General features: G+C 43.5%; 1 protein-coding gene across 1 annotated transcript; it reads right to left on the reverse strand.

Annotated features, from left to right (window-relative positions):
* Positions 1–18,973: 18,973 nt before the first annotated feature.
* Positions 18,974–19,833, reverse strand: LOC131290938 (transcription factor kayak-like). Its single transcript, XM_058320128.1, has 2 exons — positions 19,315–19,833; positions 18,974–19,147 (listed from the first exon to the last, which is right to left on the reverse strand). The coding sequence occupies exons 1-2, from the start codon at positions 19,802–19,804 to the stop codon at positions 19,080–19,082; spliced, it is 558 nt and encodes a 185-aa protein (XP_058176111.1). The 5' UTR covers positions 19,805–19,833; the 3' UTR covers positions 18,974–19,079.
* Between the last annotated feature and the right edge of the window lie 888 nt (positions 19,834–20,721).

Below are 20,721 nucleotides of genomic sequence, written 5' to 3' on the forward strand. Positions count from 1 at the left end.
GCGTACCTACCCCGTGCGAATCAGGACCCAGCAAGTAGCAAGTGGCAAGTAGCTATATTGGTTGACAACTCGTGTAATTACAAGTTGTCAAACAAAAACTGTTTCATTTTCGTGATTTGTTTAGGATAATTTTCGACTAATGTTCGAGAAATATTATTTGATCGTATCGTTGATCGATCTTTTCATTTATTGTTGATGAAATAATGGTAAATTAAAGTTTATTTGTTATTGTGTACTTGTGTGAGTGAGCAAGTTACCGGCAAGTACTTGCCGACGTGCGAATCAGCCTTATCTTCAAACACTCTGTGAAGACGGATTGAGAAAGTAAATTTGCGTCCCATATCTACGTTAGGATAAATTATAACTCTGAATTTCAGCTAGATTTGGATTGCATATATCGTGACACATTATTTAAGTTATATTGATTTCTTTTCGTGAGAAGTTAACAGTACAGTTCGTTAGAAGAGGTAAACTGGATGATGATTTGTGTGAGGAAACTAATGTTTATAAACTTGTGGTACACATTTTTATATTTGTGGAAATTTTGAGGAATCAAAAACTCATATTCTTATTTACCTCTCTACCATCGAAAAGCAAAACTGATTTGAATTATGACAACTGAACATTCAAGGGTTAGTTTGAAAACACGTGCTTTTTTATGATAGCGCTTCAACATCGAAAGCAAATCGTAGGGCAATCGATGGCCGGCATGAGATGCACAAGATTAGTCATCCAGCCGGGTACTTCTCGGGAATCTCGTGCGACCCAGAACAAGCAATCGAAAGCGTTCCTGAGGTTGGGAACGGACGATGGAGGCGGGCGGAACGGGGTTGAATAACAAGGAACAAATAAATAAGCTCACGTCGTCCCCGATTTTCGCCGTCGTCAAACTTGTGCCCCGGGGATGGCAAACATGGCCGATTGATGCTCCCGAAATCGTCGACAACGACGACGACGACGGAAGGTTGCGGAGTCCACAACGAATCAATTCGTCGAAACCAAAAGGAAAGGCACCGTTCTGGGTGAGGGGGGTGTGGCTGAAGAGGGAGAGGTGTGCTTTGTTTTCCCCGAAACCCTGGACCAAGTTCCCACGGGAGCCCCGGGAGGATAAAGTACTGGACGTCTAACCGTCCGACGCTCGCGCGGCGTTTCCAGCCGTTATTAGATGCTCTATTATAAGATTAACGTCCGGCAGAGGGTAGGCGTCATCTTGGGGAAGCGGTGATCGCCGCCGTTTGCCGGGAAAGAAAGGGGAGAAAACAGAAGAACTCGGTACATCGATCGAATCTTCACGGTGCATCGAGCGATCACTCGAGCTCCGGAGTGGATTGTTTGTCCGGACAATAAAACCTAATCACCTCCCAACCCGACATTGACAACAGGGGACAGCAGGGGACAGCAGGGCAACTCACTTTCGTCCCCCTTGATGGCCTCTACCCCGTTTACCATCTCTGTTGGAGTCGTTCGCGGACGCATCAAGAGTTTCAAGAGTTCGGGATATATAGGTGCGGACGTGGAATCACCTCCGGTACTTATCCCATCTTCCCTCAGATCTTCCGGTACCGCCGCCTCCCATCCTGTGCGTCTCCCATCCCCTCTTCTGCTACTCTAATACATTACCGGTTAATTTCTTGACCAATTCCGACTCCCGCACTCTCCATTGCGAGCAAAACAAGCAGAAAAAGTGTTTTGGGAACGAAAAGGGGAGCAACTCGGGGTTGGGGCACTCTTCCTTTCCCTCCCTCATTCGCTCCTAGAAGTTGGGACGGTGCGGGGTGCGGTGGAAAAAATAATTAAATCCAGCAGAATCCGAACTCCGGAGCTCCGGATGCGGAGGAATCACTTTATCGCCACCGTGGCTGGTCCTATCCTCCTCGAGCCATACGGTTCACCCGCGCGAGCATTCTCGTTTCTCCGGCCGGTATAAAAGAATTAATGAATAAATAGTCTATTTTAATGGCTTCCCATCGCTCCGGGTTCGAGTTCCTTTTTCGACGAATTCGGATATTCCACCAGTTCCAGCGTGCGTTACGTTGACGCGTTGAATCAATTCCCAATTTATTACACTCAGCTTCTCTTTATATCTTGCCCCGGTTTCCCCAAACAACCGGTGCCCATCAATCCCTGCCTGTCCGCTGGTGGTCATTACCGTTTGACAGTTCGTAGAAACGCAATCTGCCGTAATTCGATCAGCGCTGGTTCGGGTAAAATAAATGAATTTAATAAGTCCTTACTTTGATGAGATCATTCGATGGTGTTTACTGTCCGACGTGAGAGGATTTACAACGTCGAGTTCCCGAATATCGTTACCGGTTTGAATGCGTTTGATGGCTATCTGATTTCTCGTTGGGCTTAGGAATCAGACAACGTTGGCTAATATGTTTTAGCAATCGTTCTGAATATGAGCGATTAAACCTCCTCAGGCCTCTATCGCACACTCTGAGGTCCGTCCGTCCCTGTCAATAGGTCTTCAGATACACCAAGCGTCGCTAAAGACCGTCCAATAATCGAGTGTAAACCCCGGGCAAGCGGAGGGATTTGGAATTCGAGGGTACGGAGGCGTGGCAAGATAGATTGTCAGGGACTGTATTGTCATTAAAATGAACATAATTTCAGTCCAATATTGGATTAGGCTGATCGTCCGTGGAAGGGGGAACCTTGCGGACGCTATAACTAAACACTTCAATGCGTTCCGGTGGAAGCATGGGAATGTTATCCCTCGAGCTGGAGATCCACCCGGAGAAATTAATTACTCGCGCGTTTACAAACTATCCGCGCGCGAGAAGCTCTTGGAACTCGGCCCGAACGCCAAAGGTTAGGGCTTTATTGTAGCACTTTTCTCCTCCACCGCTTCGCGCACGGCTGGGGCTTTGTTTGGGGCGGAATCTCTTGCCTTGCGTAGATCGGTTTTACCTTCTGGGAAAAGGGGGAGAGAAAAAGAAGCATCGATAGGAGCGACGGTGGACAGTATAAAACTTTCCGAACTTCAGAAGACGACGTGAAGGAAGTCGCGCGGAGCAATCAGAGGCAAAGAAACTCATAAATCTCGCATTCACCCAGAACCGAACCGGTGGCTCTATCTTGTGCTTGATTAAAGATTGAAGAGAGAAATAAAGTTGACGATTGCATTATTCTTCCTTTGTCATCATTCGGGGTCATTGTGGATATAGAAGGCACCGGTTGTTTGTTTGTGGAAAACGCAACACGTGAAGCTTTCTAATCTAATCGTATAACGCAACATTGTAGAGTGGAGTGATACTGGCCAAAACAAACTTACTTTAGCTAAATGTAACTTTGTTGTTTAAGTCCTGTTAAGTTCCAATGTTACAACTTGCTTGATACTCTCCAAGTTGAGTGTTGCCATTTGAAGTGATGAGAATATCAAGTCTTTTTGGGAATTTGACTCAAACTGAACTATTTTCACGATGTTTCAAATCTTTTAATTACTCTTTTGTGATTCTAAAACATAGCAAATGAGTTATTAGGCATCATAGATATTTAAATCCGTAACAAGGAACGGAATGCTAAATGTAGATTGCGGAGTCTTAACCAGACGCATGAACAACGTTAACACTGTTACTGTTATGGGCTTCGGCACCCTGTTTGAGAATCGAATCCCACACTGAGAGTCGAATGAGAGTTATAAATCCCCAATAGACGACTAGTAATTCTTTAACTCACTCTTGAGATCCTTTGAGATCCTCACTTCCTTGGGATACAAACCGCCTTGTCAACCAGAAACTCTGACTTACTCATATAAACATAAAAGGGTGTGAACTATGAATCAAATACTTTTTAATACTTTAACTTTTTAATACTTACTCTGGTTTACACCGAGCTAGCGGAATGGTGAAGAAGTGAATCCAAAGAGTGGTCAAAATGACCACTTAATATCAATATCTCAAGATTCCAAAGGAATGTGTTCTAGTGTTGAGGATTCGATTCCAAAATTGTATTCCTCCAGCGGTATGTTCTCGATATAAAATATTAACATTTCTTCAAAGTGACCCATTTAAAAGTTCTACCATCTAAGATATGATAACCAATACACCGACTGGTTGACGTCGAACGGAGTGTGGGTCTACTTCTAGCGACTACATCTGGGCAACTGACGCAGTCCAGAAATCTTGATAACTTAATGATTATGGCTGCCCGGTTTTATTCAAATTCGTTTTCTAAATGGTGTAAACAGACCTCCGGGGGTTAGGTCCGATACCTTGGTGTTCAGTCAGTCTACAAAAAGAATTCTTTAGTCGTTAGTCCCGTTTGAAGTCGTTTGGAATTGCGATTTTAGATTACGGTTTGCTCGCACTGCAAGTGGGCATTGCATTGCTTTTAAATTTCCCCTTGAGATGGGCTATAGCTATAGCGCAGATCTGTCCACATAGGCCTCAACTGAACTGTTGCCCTGTAGTGTCGACAACCATCCACACCGCATTAGCCTTAAGCGTCCCTACTTGCCGCGGGCGGCAATCAAACGAACATTCTTGCGAAAAGCTCGCCCATTTTCCTGCGACGTCAAAACGCTTAACGGTAACTGTCGCCAACTCCACTCGTGATTTGGACGCCATGACGCATCGGCATTCCTTGGAGCAACGTTGGTGGTGAGGGGTACGCAATTTGTCGAGCTGCAGCACTTTTCCCTACGGTATCTATAGGAGGAGGTTGCAATAACCATAAAGCAATGCTGGTTCCCTCTCGTCATGCTGGGCTATAGGCTATAGCCGGTCGTCTGGAGGATGTCTGAGATATTAGGCCCCGGTGTGGTAGTCACCATCTACGCATCATCTTCCGCAGTTTTGGATGGATCCGAATCAAATCCTGAAGGGAAGGTTTGATCCGTCGTAAACATATCAATAAAAAGGCGAACACAGATGATGCGCACGGTGAAAGTGAAATCTTCCCTTCTCGAGGGATCAATTGCATGAAGTGGGTAGTTGGCGTGATGGAAAACGTAACTGATTTCCACTCATCTTCACACCGCAGCTCACGCCTCCCGTATCCTCCACTGAACAAGAGTTTATCCTTTCCCTGCAAGAACCACCCGGACGCGAGATTTGTTTTGGATCGTTCCCGGATTTGCCACGGGACATTCCTGGGACCTTCTTTCACTATTTTCCCCTTGCCTCCACTGCCATCCGTTCCGTCTTTGGAAAGCTGGAAAACTGGTTAACTTTTCATTGGTCGGGAAATTCAATCCCACCACCATATAGACCAGGGATCGGCATACATTTTCTAAAAAGAGCCAGATGATTAAAAAGATACCCTAAGAGCGGGCCGTATACCATAGCTAATGATGTGATGTTTTCAAATTAAAAGACTATCAAGTTTTTAAATAGTAAGGTTACATTAAAAAGGGTGTAAGATAAAATATAAATATATAATCATTAAACTCATCATTTTCATATCATATCTTTTAGTTGAATTTGGACCTTTTTTAACAAATTTGTTTTGGTTCGTTGGACTGTTAATTAATTTCTTAAATTGTTTCTGAAATGAATTCTCTGTGCACATTATTTTAAAGATTTTTGAGTTTTCTTGCGAGTCTTATTTTATATCGTCATGAGTATAACAACAACTTAGTATGGAACAACTGGTTCAACTATTTTTATTTTCATTTTTGAGAAAAAGCTAATGACATCGTGACAACGAACGAGTTCGATAAAAGTTGAGTAGAGTTTTTGTATGAAGCACTAAAATTTTCTTACGGCCCGGATAAAAACAGCTGGCGGGCCGGATTTGGGGATGTTTTTGGATGTTTAAAGAATAAAACAAAAGTTTATCTAGAAAATTTGATAAACTTTTGTTTTTGATAAATATTTTTCACATTTTATGGATTTCTCAAACAAATTGTTTTATACTTTCGACGGATTTTACTTTCTTTTTCTTTGTTTTTAGGTTATCTAGTTGTCTCAAAGAGTTCCGTTTAATTCCGTAAAGGTACTGCTTTATGGAACATTATAAATCTAACAATTTGTGTGAGTTTTTCATGGATTTAGTTTTGAAAAATGGCGGCATGTTTTGATAACATTTTCAATTTTCTTAACTTTACAAGATAACCAAACTTGCAAACAACACGTGAGAAAAAAATATTTTATAAATAATCTGAATTAATTATTCAAATCGGATCAAGTATTTAAAAGGAAACGTAATTTTTACCACTTTGCGCAACTTTCACGCAACTTCTCGCAATTTTGCTTTAAAATGAGTAATATTCTGGAATATTCTTATTAAACAATCCTGTTTTCGCATGGAAGAAAGGTTTTGAAAATTGGTTCCATGAAATGTCAAAAGGGCGAACTTTGCCGACCACTGCTATCGATTCGTGCGGTTAACGTTTGCCTGTACCTCGTTTCACCCTCCCCGCCCATCCCCGGCCTACCCGTAACCTTTTCCTTCCGTTTCGGGCTACATGAAAGTTGGCCGGAAGAAAGAAAGAAAGAAGGACGCTCGGAATCGGTCGACGGTCATGACGATGTGCAGAATTAGTGTCAAAAAAGTAGCACCAAGAGAAAAATTCCGACTCAATTGCCACACACACACACACCCACATGTGTCTCCCGTCGCTTCCACAACCCTGTGGAAAAGCCATTGCGGAATTGCTCCGGATGGATGGATGGATGGATGGATGGCGATATGATGATGATGGTGATGGTGCCGGAGCTTCCGCTCGACTCGTCGACGTTGCCGACGTCAGACTCGGTCCCGCACGCCAAAAGTGGGCGGGCAAACGGCTTCCTCGGGCCAAGCCAGCGCTATTGCTTGCCAATACTATTTTATTGGCGGGCGTCTTCTGCGTCTTCTGCCCGGGGAACGAACAAAAGGATGCCGTGCCAAGGCAGCGGCAGGATGTACCGATCTGGCGAAACAGCTTCAGCTTAAGCGACATTGGACGCTCGGCAGCATAATCGTTAAATTTTACGATCGACATAAGTCTAGCATGGTATATGAATCTTCAATTGTACCCCGTCTTCGGACGCGTCTCAGGATCGTCAGGGCACGTGGGATGGGGGTGGGGGGAAGCAAGCCGACGGTCGTGTAGCTGGTGGATAGTTTTCCCCGCCACCCTTTCACGTGCTTTCCCCGTGTTTGGAATTCTTGGTTCCTTCCGCTGGCTTTTGGCGTTTTGAAACGAAGGAGGATTTCGCGACGAAATCAAGTGCCCGAAACAATAACGATTTCCCGCGCAAGCACACACACACACACACACACACACACACACACACACACACACTCGTGAAACTGTGTATCGAAGGTTGGGGTTGGGGTTGTTTCGAAAATCAATTGCATTCCAGGAGAATATTTTCCGCCAAAAAGGAAGGAAAGGAAACGCGGGCTGATAGTTTTCCAACCGGTCGCTTTTTTCGAAGGTAACGAGACTATCTCCCCCCCCCAATCCCCCACGCCACTCCGCCTCCTACTTGAGTCGAGCGGACATGGCTTGCTTCCTTTATGCGTTTCCGCTTTTCCAGGCCACTTTTGCGGAGATATTTTCTCCTCCACGCTTTCCGCTTGCATCAGAACGAAAAAATAAAAAAGTCAACAACAACAAAAGCAACAACTATCTTCTCATTGGATCCGAGATGAAATCATAAAAATCAGAAAGAGAGGACACAGCGAATGGAAAAAATTGCTCCATAACAATAAAATCTATTACACTCGCTTTTTGCGGAAAATAATAATACTAGAGAAAAGGCAAAATAATAGTTTTCCGTTTGCTTAACTTCTACCGCCCCGTTGCCCCCCCACTTCCGCACACCAGGTCCAGTTTCAACAGGTCACAACAGCGCGTTAGTTTTTTTTCTTTCCCCCGGCTCATCAATTCGATTAGAGTGTATCGGCTTAACAACCCGGTAAGTGCTGTTATTGAAACGTCGGTTTTCTTTTTTAATACCGACGTCCACTTCGACACCATTATCGAAATGGCGCACCAGCACACACACACACACACACCCATCGGGGGTTAGCGAAATCGGTATGAAAGTCATTAAAAATGATGACACCATCCGAAACCGTTTCAATAGGAAAAGTATAAGCACGCGAGATGAGGTAACGAAGAGGGGAAAAAAATGCGGAATACCTTGAGGTAGGACAGGGAGAGTCCGGAAGCCAAAACGCATCTCCCATGATAGAACGGATCTGGCCAGTTTGATGAGTGTACAATTCAATCACTCGGCGGGACACTCGAATCAAATGTCATCCCGGCCATTTTTCATTCCGCTTTGCATCCCTCATTGTCCATATTGAACCCGACCCGAAAAATGGACTGCGTTAGGCAGGAGAGAGGGAAAGAAAGAAGCTACATTCTAATGTACAAATTCAAATAGGGGTGGCTGGGGTAATATGCACCTCAGTGGCTAAACGTACCTTTTCCAATTATCTACGAAACGTCGCAAAAACCATAGTTTCCCTGAAAGAGTGAACTAAACGATGCAACATAAATTCAAAGTTAAACCTATTCAGTTCTAACTAGTTATAATTTTGCCCACTACTCTGCTAAAAAATAAACCGAGCAAATATTGTTATTTTTATAGATGGCAAAAATAGTTCTGGTAATTAAAATATGAGATTCAAGCTGCGTGTAATAATCTCAGGAAATATACAGAATAACTCGTATTTCAATGACGATTGTGTTCCACTGTTAACCGGAAAATGTATCAGCTTGTAAAAAATTTTTAATTGTTATCAATTAAAATAAAGATGTTGTCTAAAACAAGCATTGGCTTTTGACAATTTCATTACCTTCCAGTAAAATTGCAGACAATTATTTAACTTAATTGAACTTTGAATTTAATAAATTGATCCAAATTGGTTATTTTGCGAGTGCTTTATATCTCTTTTATGTGATACATTTTGCCTCAGCGTTATAATAATGATAGCAAAACTAAAGACAATTATAATAATAATAATAATAATAATAATAATAATAATAATAGTAATATTGATAATAATAATAATAATCATCATCATAAGATAATATTAATAATAATCATGCCACACTGTACTGGCGTATTTTACTCCTTTGTTTTGGTGCGTTTTTGTTATTGTGCATTGTACCACAGCACATTTGTTTGGGTTTGCAATCCAAAATTTAACTTTTCAGAAAATTATTAATTGATGATGTTTTTATCAAAAAGGGTAAAATTTCCCGAGCAGGCAGTTTGAACCTTAATGAACCTTTTGGACCAGCAAAATTTGATCGAAAATTCATCCGTTCTCCTTACGTGGTGCATATTACCCCAGGCCCCACTACATTCTAAAATACATATAGCAGAATGAATGGTGGAATCCATCAGACCTAATCAATAACAGACTCAACTGAAGAGTCGTTAATGCGCTGGAAACATAAAAAGTCCTACCAAGGGTCTTCACAGATTGATTTATCCATTTTGTTTTGTTTTGGAAAGGAATGCAACTAGTGTCCAGTGGTCAAAGCTGGGGTTCAAAAAGAGATTTCATACACATTGACCTGAAAACCTATGCAGACAAACACACTTCCGACACACTTCAGGCTCGAAAACAGGATAGCGTGGGTCAACGCAAAAAAAAAAAACAAAAACAAGGCGACGACAGGGAAAACACAAAAGAGAAAAAAACACAGCAAAGAAACAAAAAAACATAAACAGGACTAATATGAGACACCAGTAGGTTGTGATTAGAAAGGAAACGGAGCAAGGGGAGAGGATGGTGTGACATGGTGTGATCGTGTCGTTCTGACAGCCCGACCGAGCCATTAGCCGAACGCTGACATATTGGCTTTCTGCACACTGGACACTGCGGTGACAATGCGACGGCGGACGGATCGTTTATTATGCGGCGGACCATAGTTTTCCCATCCTCCCTCCCCCCACGTTCGGACAAAGGAAATTCGAGAAAACAAAAAAACTGTGCCAAAAAACATGACACTTTCAGCGGAAATTGTTATTTATGGTGTCAGGTGATCTTTCTCCGACCATCGAAAGTCCGTTTCAGGGTTCATCTATTATCACTGGGTTCTCTCGCGGGTTCGGGGGGAAGGGTGGATAAGCACGGATTCGGTCACGCGGCGCGTCCGTCAGGAAGCATCAATATAAATAAAAATAACGAAAGGACGAAAAAAGCATGAACTCGTCACCCAGGAAGTGCACTTTCGTGATTCGATGGACTGCTTGCTGGTTGTGTGTTTTATGTTTCTTTTTTTTCCCACTCGTGTCCACTGGTGGTTTTCCACAGATTTCCTTCCCGCACACCGCTCGATCGATCAAACCGGGTGGACGACGGGCACGTGCCCGGGCGGGCGTTCCTCGAGCGAGGCGCATTTATTTGAATTTGATTTGATTTGATGAACCCTTCAAATCAATCGGCCCACACATCAGCGAATGCGTATGTCACGTGTGTGTGTGTGTGTGTGTGTGGTCCAGCAGCTTCCTTTTTCATCCCCTTTTTTTGGTGCCTGCTATCGCATCAATTTTTTCGTTTTATCATCAACTTTTTGCATCAACTGAATTCGCATTGTTCATACAATAGAAAAGGGCATCATAAGAAAAAAACAACTCTCCTCCGGGTACGCGAAGGAGGGGGAAAAGGGAAACGGACACGCGGGAAACAATAGGCCCCGCTGGGTATTGGCGTTTCCCTCCCGATGACAGCGTTTGCTGTTAACAAGAGATCACCGTTCACTCACTCATTCACTCACTTCTCGCAAACGTGCAGGCAATAAATTATGATGACATTAGACTGACGTCGAACGGAAGCTGCTGGTATACGCGCCTGATGTGCGAATGATTGCATCGAAAGGCAAACAACCTAAAACGAAGATTACAAAAGCACACACATGCTTTGGGGTAGGTCAGCTCCTGGGAAGCTGAAGTGTGCGAACATCGTAAACAAAACGATAACACAACAAAATGGGGAAAAAAACGAAACATCAAACATTAACATAAATTATCGAAGGTTAAATAGCTTCGGAGAGGAAGAGGAAGAAGGGATGACATCATAAAATCGAATGAAATCAAACTGACCGTTTCTGTATTTGTTCGAATGGCTGAAGAATGAAACCAAACTGTCTGTTTTCGATCTGTATGAGAAAATATTCGTTCTAGTTTAATATTTCATTAATTTATATTCTGTTTGCTATTTGCCATTTTTCCTTATTGTTTAATTAAATCCATTGAGTATCTGTTAATTTATTTTGGTTCGGATTGTTTTGTTGTTTTCTTTCATTAGTTTTACTTGGCACATTTAAATAATAAAAAAAAATTAAATAAAAGTGTTTCAATTTTATATTCCTCAAATTAGCATTGTGATTATCAATGTTATTGGTTGGTCGAGTCTTAAATAATTTTATTTATTGATCTCAACTGTATTTGATCTAGTTAAAGGTTTTAATTTTGTTGATGATTAATCTATTACTTTTTTAAATTCACATTTTTAAAATCAACTCAGGATTCTAGTTTTATTTAAATACGCTTGTTCTACTTTACGAAACAGTGCCTTGTTATATCTTTTATCAATTACTAATTGCTTTGTTGACAATTGTGCTTTGCTTGTTTTATTTATACCTAATTTACAATATTGGTTCTTTTGTTTGGAATTCTGTTCATTGTAGAAAACATAGTCTGTAAGTTTAAGGAACATTGAATCAAACCATAAAATGTAAAATTAGTATTGTAGCAACATTTACAGGCTTAAAAACACGCACATGTTTTCGAAATCATCAATTATTTTAGATTAACTGGATTTTCACAAACGTAAACAAATAATGTTTTTGTTTTCGCTTCGGAGAACATTTTCAGATGTTTTACAGTAGGTTTCCAGGGAATGGTTTTTAATGTGGTATTGAGTGATATCCTTCTTGAATGCTGTCGGGGTGGTAAAATTGTAAGCGTTCCCTTGGAGAAAACCCGAAGCGATGGGTTACGGCTCGCCTGGTAGCATCCGGGAGCTTCTGGGTTTTCCTCTCCCTCCCCGTTTTCCCGGTCGCTCCCAGCTGCTGGTTGCACCATAACAATAAAATCAATTCCGAAAATATTTACATCTCTGATTTTTAATATTTTGATTGCATGTGTGCCGCTTCCCTCCCCACTACCTCCTCCCATTTTGATCCCTTTTATCGCTTTTCCGGTCCCTAGCACTCCCCCTTTCCCCGGATGCCATTCCCGATCGGACCCGAGTGTGCCGATAGAAACGATAAACGATGTGTGGTTTGCCATTTCTATGTTTCGATTGTTGTCCCTTTCCCATTTTCCGAGGGTTCGAGGGGAGGAATCGAGCGTGAAAATTTTCACACCCCACCCGCCGCGGCGGGTAAATTAAAAGCACTCCCCGGTCGTCCCCGGGGGTCCGAACACGGGGCCGAAACAATGCGCATTTGCGAGGTTCCCGGGGCCGTTTATCTGTCAAAAATTAAATATTTATGAGCCATCAACCGTGCGTGCGTCACCGTCGATGGGTTTTTCTCGCCCTGCCCGGGTGGCGGGTACGTCAATCCGGTGCTCGTCAAAACAGCGACGCCGATGAAGGACAGTTTACTTCCCGCGAACGTCGACCGAGCTTCTTGGCCAGGGGTTTTCCTTCCCCCCTCCCGGAAGCCGCACGGAAAGACGGCTGGAATTAGTAACGTGAGGCAGCCCACCCCGATCGCTGGCAGCAATTTTCGTTCCGCCGAACTCGTAAAGTACCGAACTTCCGATAGTTAAATCTAACAGCTGACTTCCTTCCGACGCGTCCCGGCGTTTGGCAAATATGCAAATATGGCTCCACGCCCCAAAACACAGGAGGACAAACTCCTCGAGTGCGCCATCCAAGTAGTTTTCCGGAAATTGCACCAGAAGTTTATCGTTGGCGATATTTTGTTTTGTCTTGTCTGGCGGGGGGTTTTTGTTCTTGCCACTTTGCCAATGCCAAGATCCAGCAGTTCGATACCAACACAAAGCGGACGGGCTCGTGTTTATCACTGATCGCAAGACAGCGATTTCCACAAACAGGCAAAGAGAGAAAGACTCTTCATCTCCCAATTGTATCCTCTTTCTATGCTTCGGGTTCGGGAAAGTGCCGGAAGCGGAAACGAGCACGGTCGAAAACGAAAAGCGCACCAGAACGAGTGTGCTTAAACACTTCGTCAAGACGTAGGAGGGAATGTGGGGCAAAAAGTTCGTGCAAGGTCTGTTCCGTGGGACGTGACATTTTTATCAACAAAAACATTTAGATAAAACAGTTGGGATTTGAAATTTAAAAAAAAATCTGAAGCGATCTTTTTTGGAATTAAGATGAGATATTTATCAATCTTTTGGTTTTCCAACGAACACTGAAGAGTTTCAACAATCCTTTTACGCTTAACCAATGACGGAATTTAAAAAGATTCAAACCATTACACACAAGCTTTTATATCATAAGTCAGGGGTCGGCACAAGCTTACCGCAAGGGACCAGATGATTGAAAATAACCCAAAACCGCGAGTCAGTGATGTCAAGCTCAAACATAGGTTTGCGAGCCAAAATGTATTATAGGTCGGATTTATAAGAATAGCTTCTTATCAGTGTGCTTTACACTTTTGCATTTTTTGTGTATTATATTACCGCTTTTAAATTTCCTGTGCATCATACCCAACCTTTTATTTTTCGGCGACATATGGAAAAGAGAATAGAATTTTACGCAGATTTTTCGAGACAAACATCAACTGGCTGTAGTAATTATGCACTTTTACTTATCTAAACGCTTTGCCAAAGAAAAGCACAACAGTGTTGAATTGGAAGATATGTTTTAAAAAACTTGATCTGATTTCGTTAGAATTTGGAAAACGATTGTTTGTGTTTTCAATGCGGTTGCGTCGGAGGTTTTGCTCCCTCATGCTTTCTAAAAAAAATCCAATTGAGAAGTTGACATAAGTTAACTTAATACGAATTACTAAAATTTACTTTAACTAGCCGCAATTATTTTATCGATTTTTGAGAATCTGCTTTTTCTACAGAGCAACTTGTTTTTTACAAATGATTTTAGTCCATGTCTTGCAAAGTGTTAAAATTAATTAAATTCTTTTTGATCCTTATTTTTATTTATTCTAGTTCTTTCCCTGCAATTTAAACTATTCTTCTCTAAATAAATAATCTACTCAAATTACTTAACTATTGCATACTCTTAATTATTAAAATAATTCAGTTTTTAGATGTTTTGAATATTCTGAGCCGTATGTGAGGTGGCGATGATTGTATTGCTTGAATTGATGATGGAAAATAAACATATTATTTTTCTACTGAAAAATCAGACTAGGCCGGATTAATTTAGCTGGTGGGACGGAATTTTGCTGACCCCTGTCAAAAGCACTATAGCAATCGAAGGTAGCGTTTTATTTTACCCTCATTCGACGCATGCTATTTTATTTGGATAAATTCATTAGGCAGGAAATATGTGTTCAGATGTACTTCAAACGGTTCTGTTTTTTCAAGGCAACAAGTTCTCAAAACACCTTAAATACAAATATCAAACATTCGACTTTTATAACCTCACACTTTTCAATTGATGTCTTTTTAATTTCATTTTGAAATTTTGTGTTACTCGATAACACAACTCCAATACAACTGTTCAATGTTGAGCTGTTTTTTTTAAATGAATTTCGAGAAATATCTTTCCAAACAATACGTTTGAAGGTGCATATTGCCTTGCCTTCCGCTACGTTTTGTTTCTCCTTCAAATGCAAAAGATTGACTTCTTCAAAAACTGAAACTCTTATCAGCTTTTCGTGTTGTTTTCTTTTTTATTATTAGTGACACACTGCACGTTTCCAAACGATTCCGGGGGAAGAAGAATAAAACCCGACGGGTGCAGTCTGATTCGATTTCGAGATTAACATTATCTCAGCTCTCTCTCTGCCCTTCTCTCTCCTCCCCGCAAAAGAGGGGTTTCTTCGCAACGCAACGAATCATAAAATTGTAGCATAAATATGCGGGTAAATTCGCGAGCGTGATGAACACCATTTAAGTTTCAAAACGGAGGGACGGAAAATCCTTCCTAACGTCCCAATGTTCCTCACCATGGCAACCTCACTCGCGCTTGTTTTTTTTTATCCCTGTCTTTATCTCTCTTGTTTTTCTTTTTTTTTTCGTTTCCGTCACCTTAGCGCTGCAATCCAATCTATTAATTTCCGACTGTAATTCACCACTCATGTTTTTCCCGCACCAGTGTTTCGGCGGGAGTTATTCCCGTTCTGTCGCTGGAAACCGTCGCTGGGTAACTGTTTTCCTGAACAAGATTTCCCAAGCATGTTGCGAAACTTTTTTATCTGAGAGATTTTATTTTTTCCCCCGTTTTGGGGGTTTTGCACGTAATTTAATTTCTTTCTTTCCTTATCGCGAAACGAGTTCATTGCATCGATCACCAAACCCCTCCACCTCCCTACCTTCCCCTGGCATTTGATGGCCGGGAGGAGGGGATAAACAAGGAAAAGTAATTCGCAACACCCGCGAGCCCGGGGAGTAGTGTTTTCCCCGTGTTTCGTGCCTTTTTCCCACCCAGTGATTTGTTTTCGTTGGTTTATCTTTCATCGACTTTTCCCGCTTTCTTTCTTCCTTTTTTTATCATCCAAGTGCCTTGCCCTGGGACAACAGACACCGATTAGCGGCCGATCCGGGGGGGCGTTGACACATTCCCCGGCGGTTTGTCGACTTTCCCCCCCGTGTTATCTAACGATTTTCCGAACGTATCGTTCGATTGCCCGTTCTCTTTGTCCTGCTGGTGGAAAAGGCTTGTCATCCGAGAGCTATTATACATATCGATGTGCTTTATTACGAAACTTTAAATGCAAACAAATCATGCAAAACCCCTTTACCCCATAAAGGATTTTCTTTCATAATTTTCCCCGAAAAGCGAAAGGTACACGCAATGTTTGCCAGATGTATATATATATATATATATATGTTTAGCTTAATGCTGTGCTTTTTCTTTATTGGCTTAGCTGCTCTACTAATGATCACATTGTTTGCTTTCCTTAAACACTAAACACCATTTCCCGTTTGCCCCTCCTTTTTATTTTTTACTTTTCGTTTCGCTTTCCACTAACCGATCTCCAAATGGGTGGGGGGAGGTTTTGCGGGACAAACACAATTCATCAACAAGATTCGATTCGATTGCCCGGGAAATTGGGGGGAATGGGAGCAAAAGGAAAGGAAAAAGGGAGGGGGGACCAGTTCTAGTTATCCAGTAAAACGTCATCCCAGAAGAAATAATCATAAAGGAAGGCGGAAGGCGCGCGCGCTAGAAGCGAACGATTCCAAACAAGGAAGGTAATTCATGCCATTCGAAAAACGAACTGGAGGATGGTAGAAAAACAAAGCATTTGTTTGGTAAAAATAACATACATTTAAAAATAATGTTCCCGCTAACACGATGGTGGAGAACGAACAAAAAAAAATATTCTAAGACGCAACCCGAAGGGCGCCGTGACACGGGTTCGTTGGTTGGTTGGTTGGTTTTTTCCAACCGCCCACCGGGGTGGGTGGTGGTGTGGGTGTCCGCCCACCATGCACGAAGGGGGTGCGGCGGGGGGTAAGAGGTTTGCGAAGTCGAGGAAAGTGAAGTGACGCGCTTCTGAAACCGAAATTTTGTACCTCTTGCAATCCGCAAAGAGAAGTATCGTTTTGGTTTTAGTGTGTTTTCTTTTTTCCGTTTCCGGTTTGGACTTTTCCACACAACCGTACAACGGCAGTTTTCCACTTTTTTACCTCAACACGCCCAAACACACACACACACACACCCACCGCACCCCGTCAAGGTGGGACGGTCGAATGAGATACAGTTTTTTCGAACGAGGCGAAAAATTGAAAGCTGATTTTCGTTTGTTTGTTTCTTTTCTATTCTACGCAACAGGTTACGCCCTTAAACTAGATAAATTAGCTGTGCCGTGTGTTTGTCCAGCAACAAGCACACAACTAAGTAAGGGTGAGTAATAAAAATAAAATGATTAAAATTATTATTGTTAAAGATCACGTTTGCCTAAAGTCTGCTTTCCGTCAGACACGACCGCAAAAAAAAAAACCAAGTTGAATTAAAGGATGAAATGCATTAAGAAAAAAACTCCCACACATACACACAAGTAGCGAGGGGTGGGGGATAGTGGTTTTTGATAATGGTTAGTTATGCTTACACTTATGCGAATGCGAACTGAAAGACGTTCCGGCCGCGCGGGGAGAGTTTTTGGGTAAACGCAACCCGCCGTCGCCTTCCGTGCGGTCAACGACCCCCCTCCCACCCGGCCCGCTCTTCCAGTTCCAGTTCTAGTTCATCTTCTCTCTCGCGCTTTTTCGCTTTTTTTTTTGGCCCAGTTTGCATGCTGTCTGTGTGTGTTCGCCGCCGATGATAGCCCGCTCGCCATCTTCGCCCGGCCCCGAATCCAATGTATCGAAGAAATGTATAACACAACATGAAGGTAAACCCCTACAGCCATAATGCTTACATGCTAGTTGAACTATGTTTTATCAGTTTGTAGCTTTCTTCCGTTAAATTTTCTTCCTTCACGGTTCTATTCCTTTAATGTGTTTTAGTTAGTTTCGATAATGGTGTGTATTTTTTTTTTAAAAAAAGGGGGATGTTCGCGCGTCCCATCACTTGTTTCGCGCTTTGTTCGATCAGTGTTTAGTGTTATGCTTTTTAATATGCTCGTGAAAAACCTGTTCGTTCGGTTTCCTACGACGCTCTACGTGCAATAACTGCTAATCATTCGTCGCAGCCAGGGGGTTGTTCGCTCAAATCCTTATTCCTTTTACATTAGCCTAACGCTTTCGAACTCGCACTCTTTCCCTTCTCTCTTTATCTATCTTTCCACCTGTGCTGGAAACAAATGCACGAACAAATCAAAATAAGAAAAAAAACAAACTAAAAAGTAAATCTTTGACGGTTTTGCGCTCGCACGCATCCATTTGTTTTTTTTTCCTTTCTTCCTGCAAAAAGGGAAGTGTACGTTGTTTTAGCGGGTTTCGCGTCGCGAAAAAATGAAAATTTCTTATAGCAAAAAATCGAATTCCTTTTAGCTTACTATGAAATGGAGATTATATAATGGTAGAAAGTAGAAAAAATAAAGCATTATGATAAAGAATTTAAAAAAAAAACCGCACACACGAGATTGCATCGATTTTTTAGCTTGCAAAAAAAAATATATATCGAGATACCTATATCGAAGTCGAGTTCCCTGCACACGAATGGCTCCTTAAGACTATGGCGTGTGTCTCCCGTCCTCCTGTCCCGCCGTGTTTCCTCCGTCGTCCAAATCTCGCTGGTCGTCGTTTTGTTTTTTTTTGTGTTTTGTTGTTGAAGTTGTATCGTAGGAAATCCGTTCTAATTGTTGTTCTAAGCGGACAAAGTGAAACGAAAAGATGCGGAGAAAAAAACTATAAGACCACTTTTACTAAGATCAGGAGCGCCACTTGGCCACTTCCGGTCAATGATTTGCGAAAGGAAAACAAGAACTGCAACTTCACTTACCGATTGCGAATAGTTGTGCGGGGTGTTGTCCTTGGGACATGAACATTCCGCACGCACACACACACACACACGCTTGAGAAGAGCGCCACTGGCGTTGAAGAGTGGATCACAGCCGCTACACGCCACGCCGCCGGCAGTTTGGCGTAGGTGTTGTTTTTGTTTCAAAACCAAAAAAAGAAAAACAAAAAAAAGAATTTCCCGGCGCTGGGAAATTCGCTTCCTGCCCATGCATTCCGTTTCCGTTTCGTTTCGTTTGGGTTCCAGGGTTCTTAACGCAGCGCGCCGTTCTCTCGCTTCTCCGGGTGCCGTCGCCGTCCACACTTTCCCACGACGAATGTTTTTCGGTGATGTTCCCCGTGGCAGCGATGTGTGTTTTACTTGTTTTTTTCCGGGCCGGATAGCCAGATGTCTCGGAATCTGCTTATCGGGCAAGAGACGGTGGCAAACGATAGGTACCAGCACTTGTATGTTTCCCTATTCGCTAATTTCTTCCTTCCTTCCTGGGTGTGCGAGATGGTTTTTTTTTTTTCCTGTGGTTGGGTTTTCCGGCGGGACAGCGTGCGGGTCCGTTTTCCAGTAGTAGTAGTTGTTGTGGTAAAATGCGTTGGTGATGATGGCGGATGGGGAGCTTAGCACACCTTACGCAGCAGGTAGCACAGCTTGCTGCAGAGCTTACAACGGCTGCGGCCAGGAGTCGCTAAGCGGGCAAGGGGAGGGAAAAATCACGAGAAAAACAAACGGGGAACGGTTAGCACCTTCGCACACAAACACCTCACAGATGTACTCGAACACACACACACACACCCGGGGGGCACTGGGGGGTTCACTGTTAGGCGGCGGGTGGACCGGAAGCCCGATACTTACTGTCCATGACGTGACGGAACAGGATCTCGTAGAGTGCCAGCCGCAACAGCTGCGAACGATGGTTGCTGTGCAGGGTGCTGGGGGGTGCGGCGGCGGTGTTGTTGTTGGTTGTTGTTGGTGGTTGCGGGCTGGCCGTGGCTGCTGCTGATGGTGCGGAGGTTGATGGGGTCGAGCTGCCGGCAGCGGCGACGTTGGTCGGTGTGGATGGTGACGGAACCGCTTCCGCTGGCAAAGTCACTTCGGGGGCAGCCGGCGACGGAGCGGCCACTGACGAGGACGACGACGACGATGCCGCTGATGACACTTCTGCTGATTGTTGCGGCTGCTGCTGCTGCTGGCCAAGGCTCTGCTGGAGCTGGAGCAGCTGAGCCTGAAGATGGTACTGCTGCTGGAGCAGGATCTGCTGCTGCAGCACCATCTGTTGCTGCTGCAGGAGGCGCTGGTTTTCCGCCTCATCGTCCAGCACGGGAATGTAAAATGCGATCGCCATATTTGCGCACTTTCGTTTTCTTCCACCACTTGTTTGTTTTTTTTTGTTTGTTGCGAAACAACTTGTTGGCTGCGGCAAACGAAAGCCAAACGCCACCACAACTTTTGTCGACTGCTTTGTCTTTCTTACAACGTTCTCGCGTTTTTTTTTTTTTGGGATGGGTTTTTCCCCCTTGTTCGGTTGTTTGGTTTCGGTCTTTGGTGCGTGTGCGTACGTTTCGATTCGTGCAACTCACTTGCTTGCTCGCAGGTAAACTTCCGCTTTCGCCATCGACCGAGAAAAGGATCTGCTCTCCTCGCCTTCGATACTTTCGCTGACCCTGGGCTGTTGCGAAACGATTGTTTTCTTTTAACCTCGCGCGGCACACAAGCACAACCCACACAGACACAAAGCGGCGTTGCAACTATTCCCTTTTTTACTCAAAAAAAAAAAACTACAAAGGTACACAAGAGCACTCGGGCTCGGGAACACACAATACACACCGCACACACGGGTTCGGTTGGCCTCTTTGCGTGTTGAATCTTGGGAATCTTCCACTGCTGTTTGCCAGTTTTGCACCGTTTTGGGTTTTTTTCTTTTTCCTTGCCGAGGGAGCTCTGGGCTGAAGAGAACACGTCCGATCGAGTTGAGCGCTTGAGATGAACTGACCGGACGGTACGCGAGCGAACCGAGATATCGCCCTCGGCAAAAGGGTCGGGACGGTGTACGCGCGTTCGCGCGTGCGCGCTCTCGCAAAGGACACCAATACAACCACGCGCGCTTCCCTTTGCGGCAAAAGGGATCGACAGCGACACATGCAACAGCGTGCCGTGCGTGTGTGTGCGCGAGAGCAAGGATGCATTCGGACGCTGTGTGGTGGCTGTGAGTGCGAGCGAGAAGGTGAAGTGCACGACCGACAGGATGGTGGAGAGAGAGGG

Source organism: Anopheles ziemanni, chromosome X (genome assembly GCF_943734765.1).
Source record: "Anopheles ziemanni chromosome X, idAnoZiCoDA_A2_x.2, whole genome shotgun sequence".
Classification (NCBI taxonomy): Eukaryota; Metazoa; Arthropoda; class Insecta; order Diptera; family Culicidae; genus Anopheles; species Anopheles ziemanni.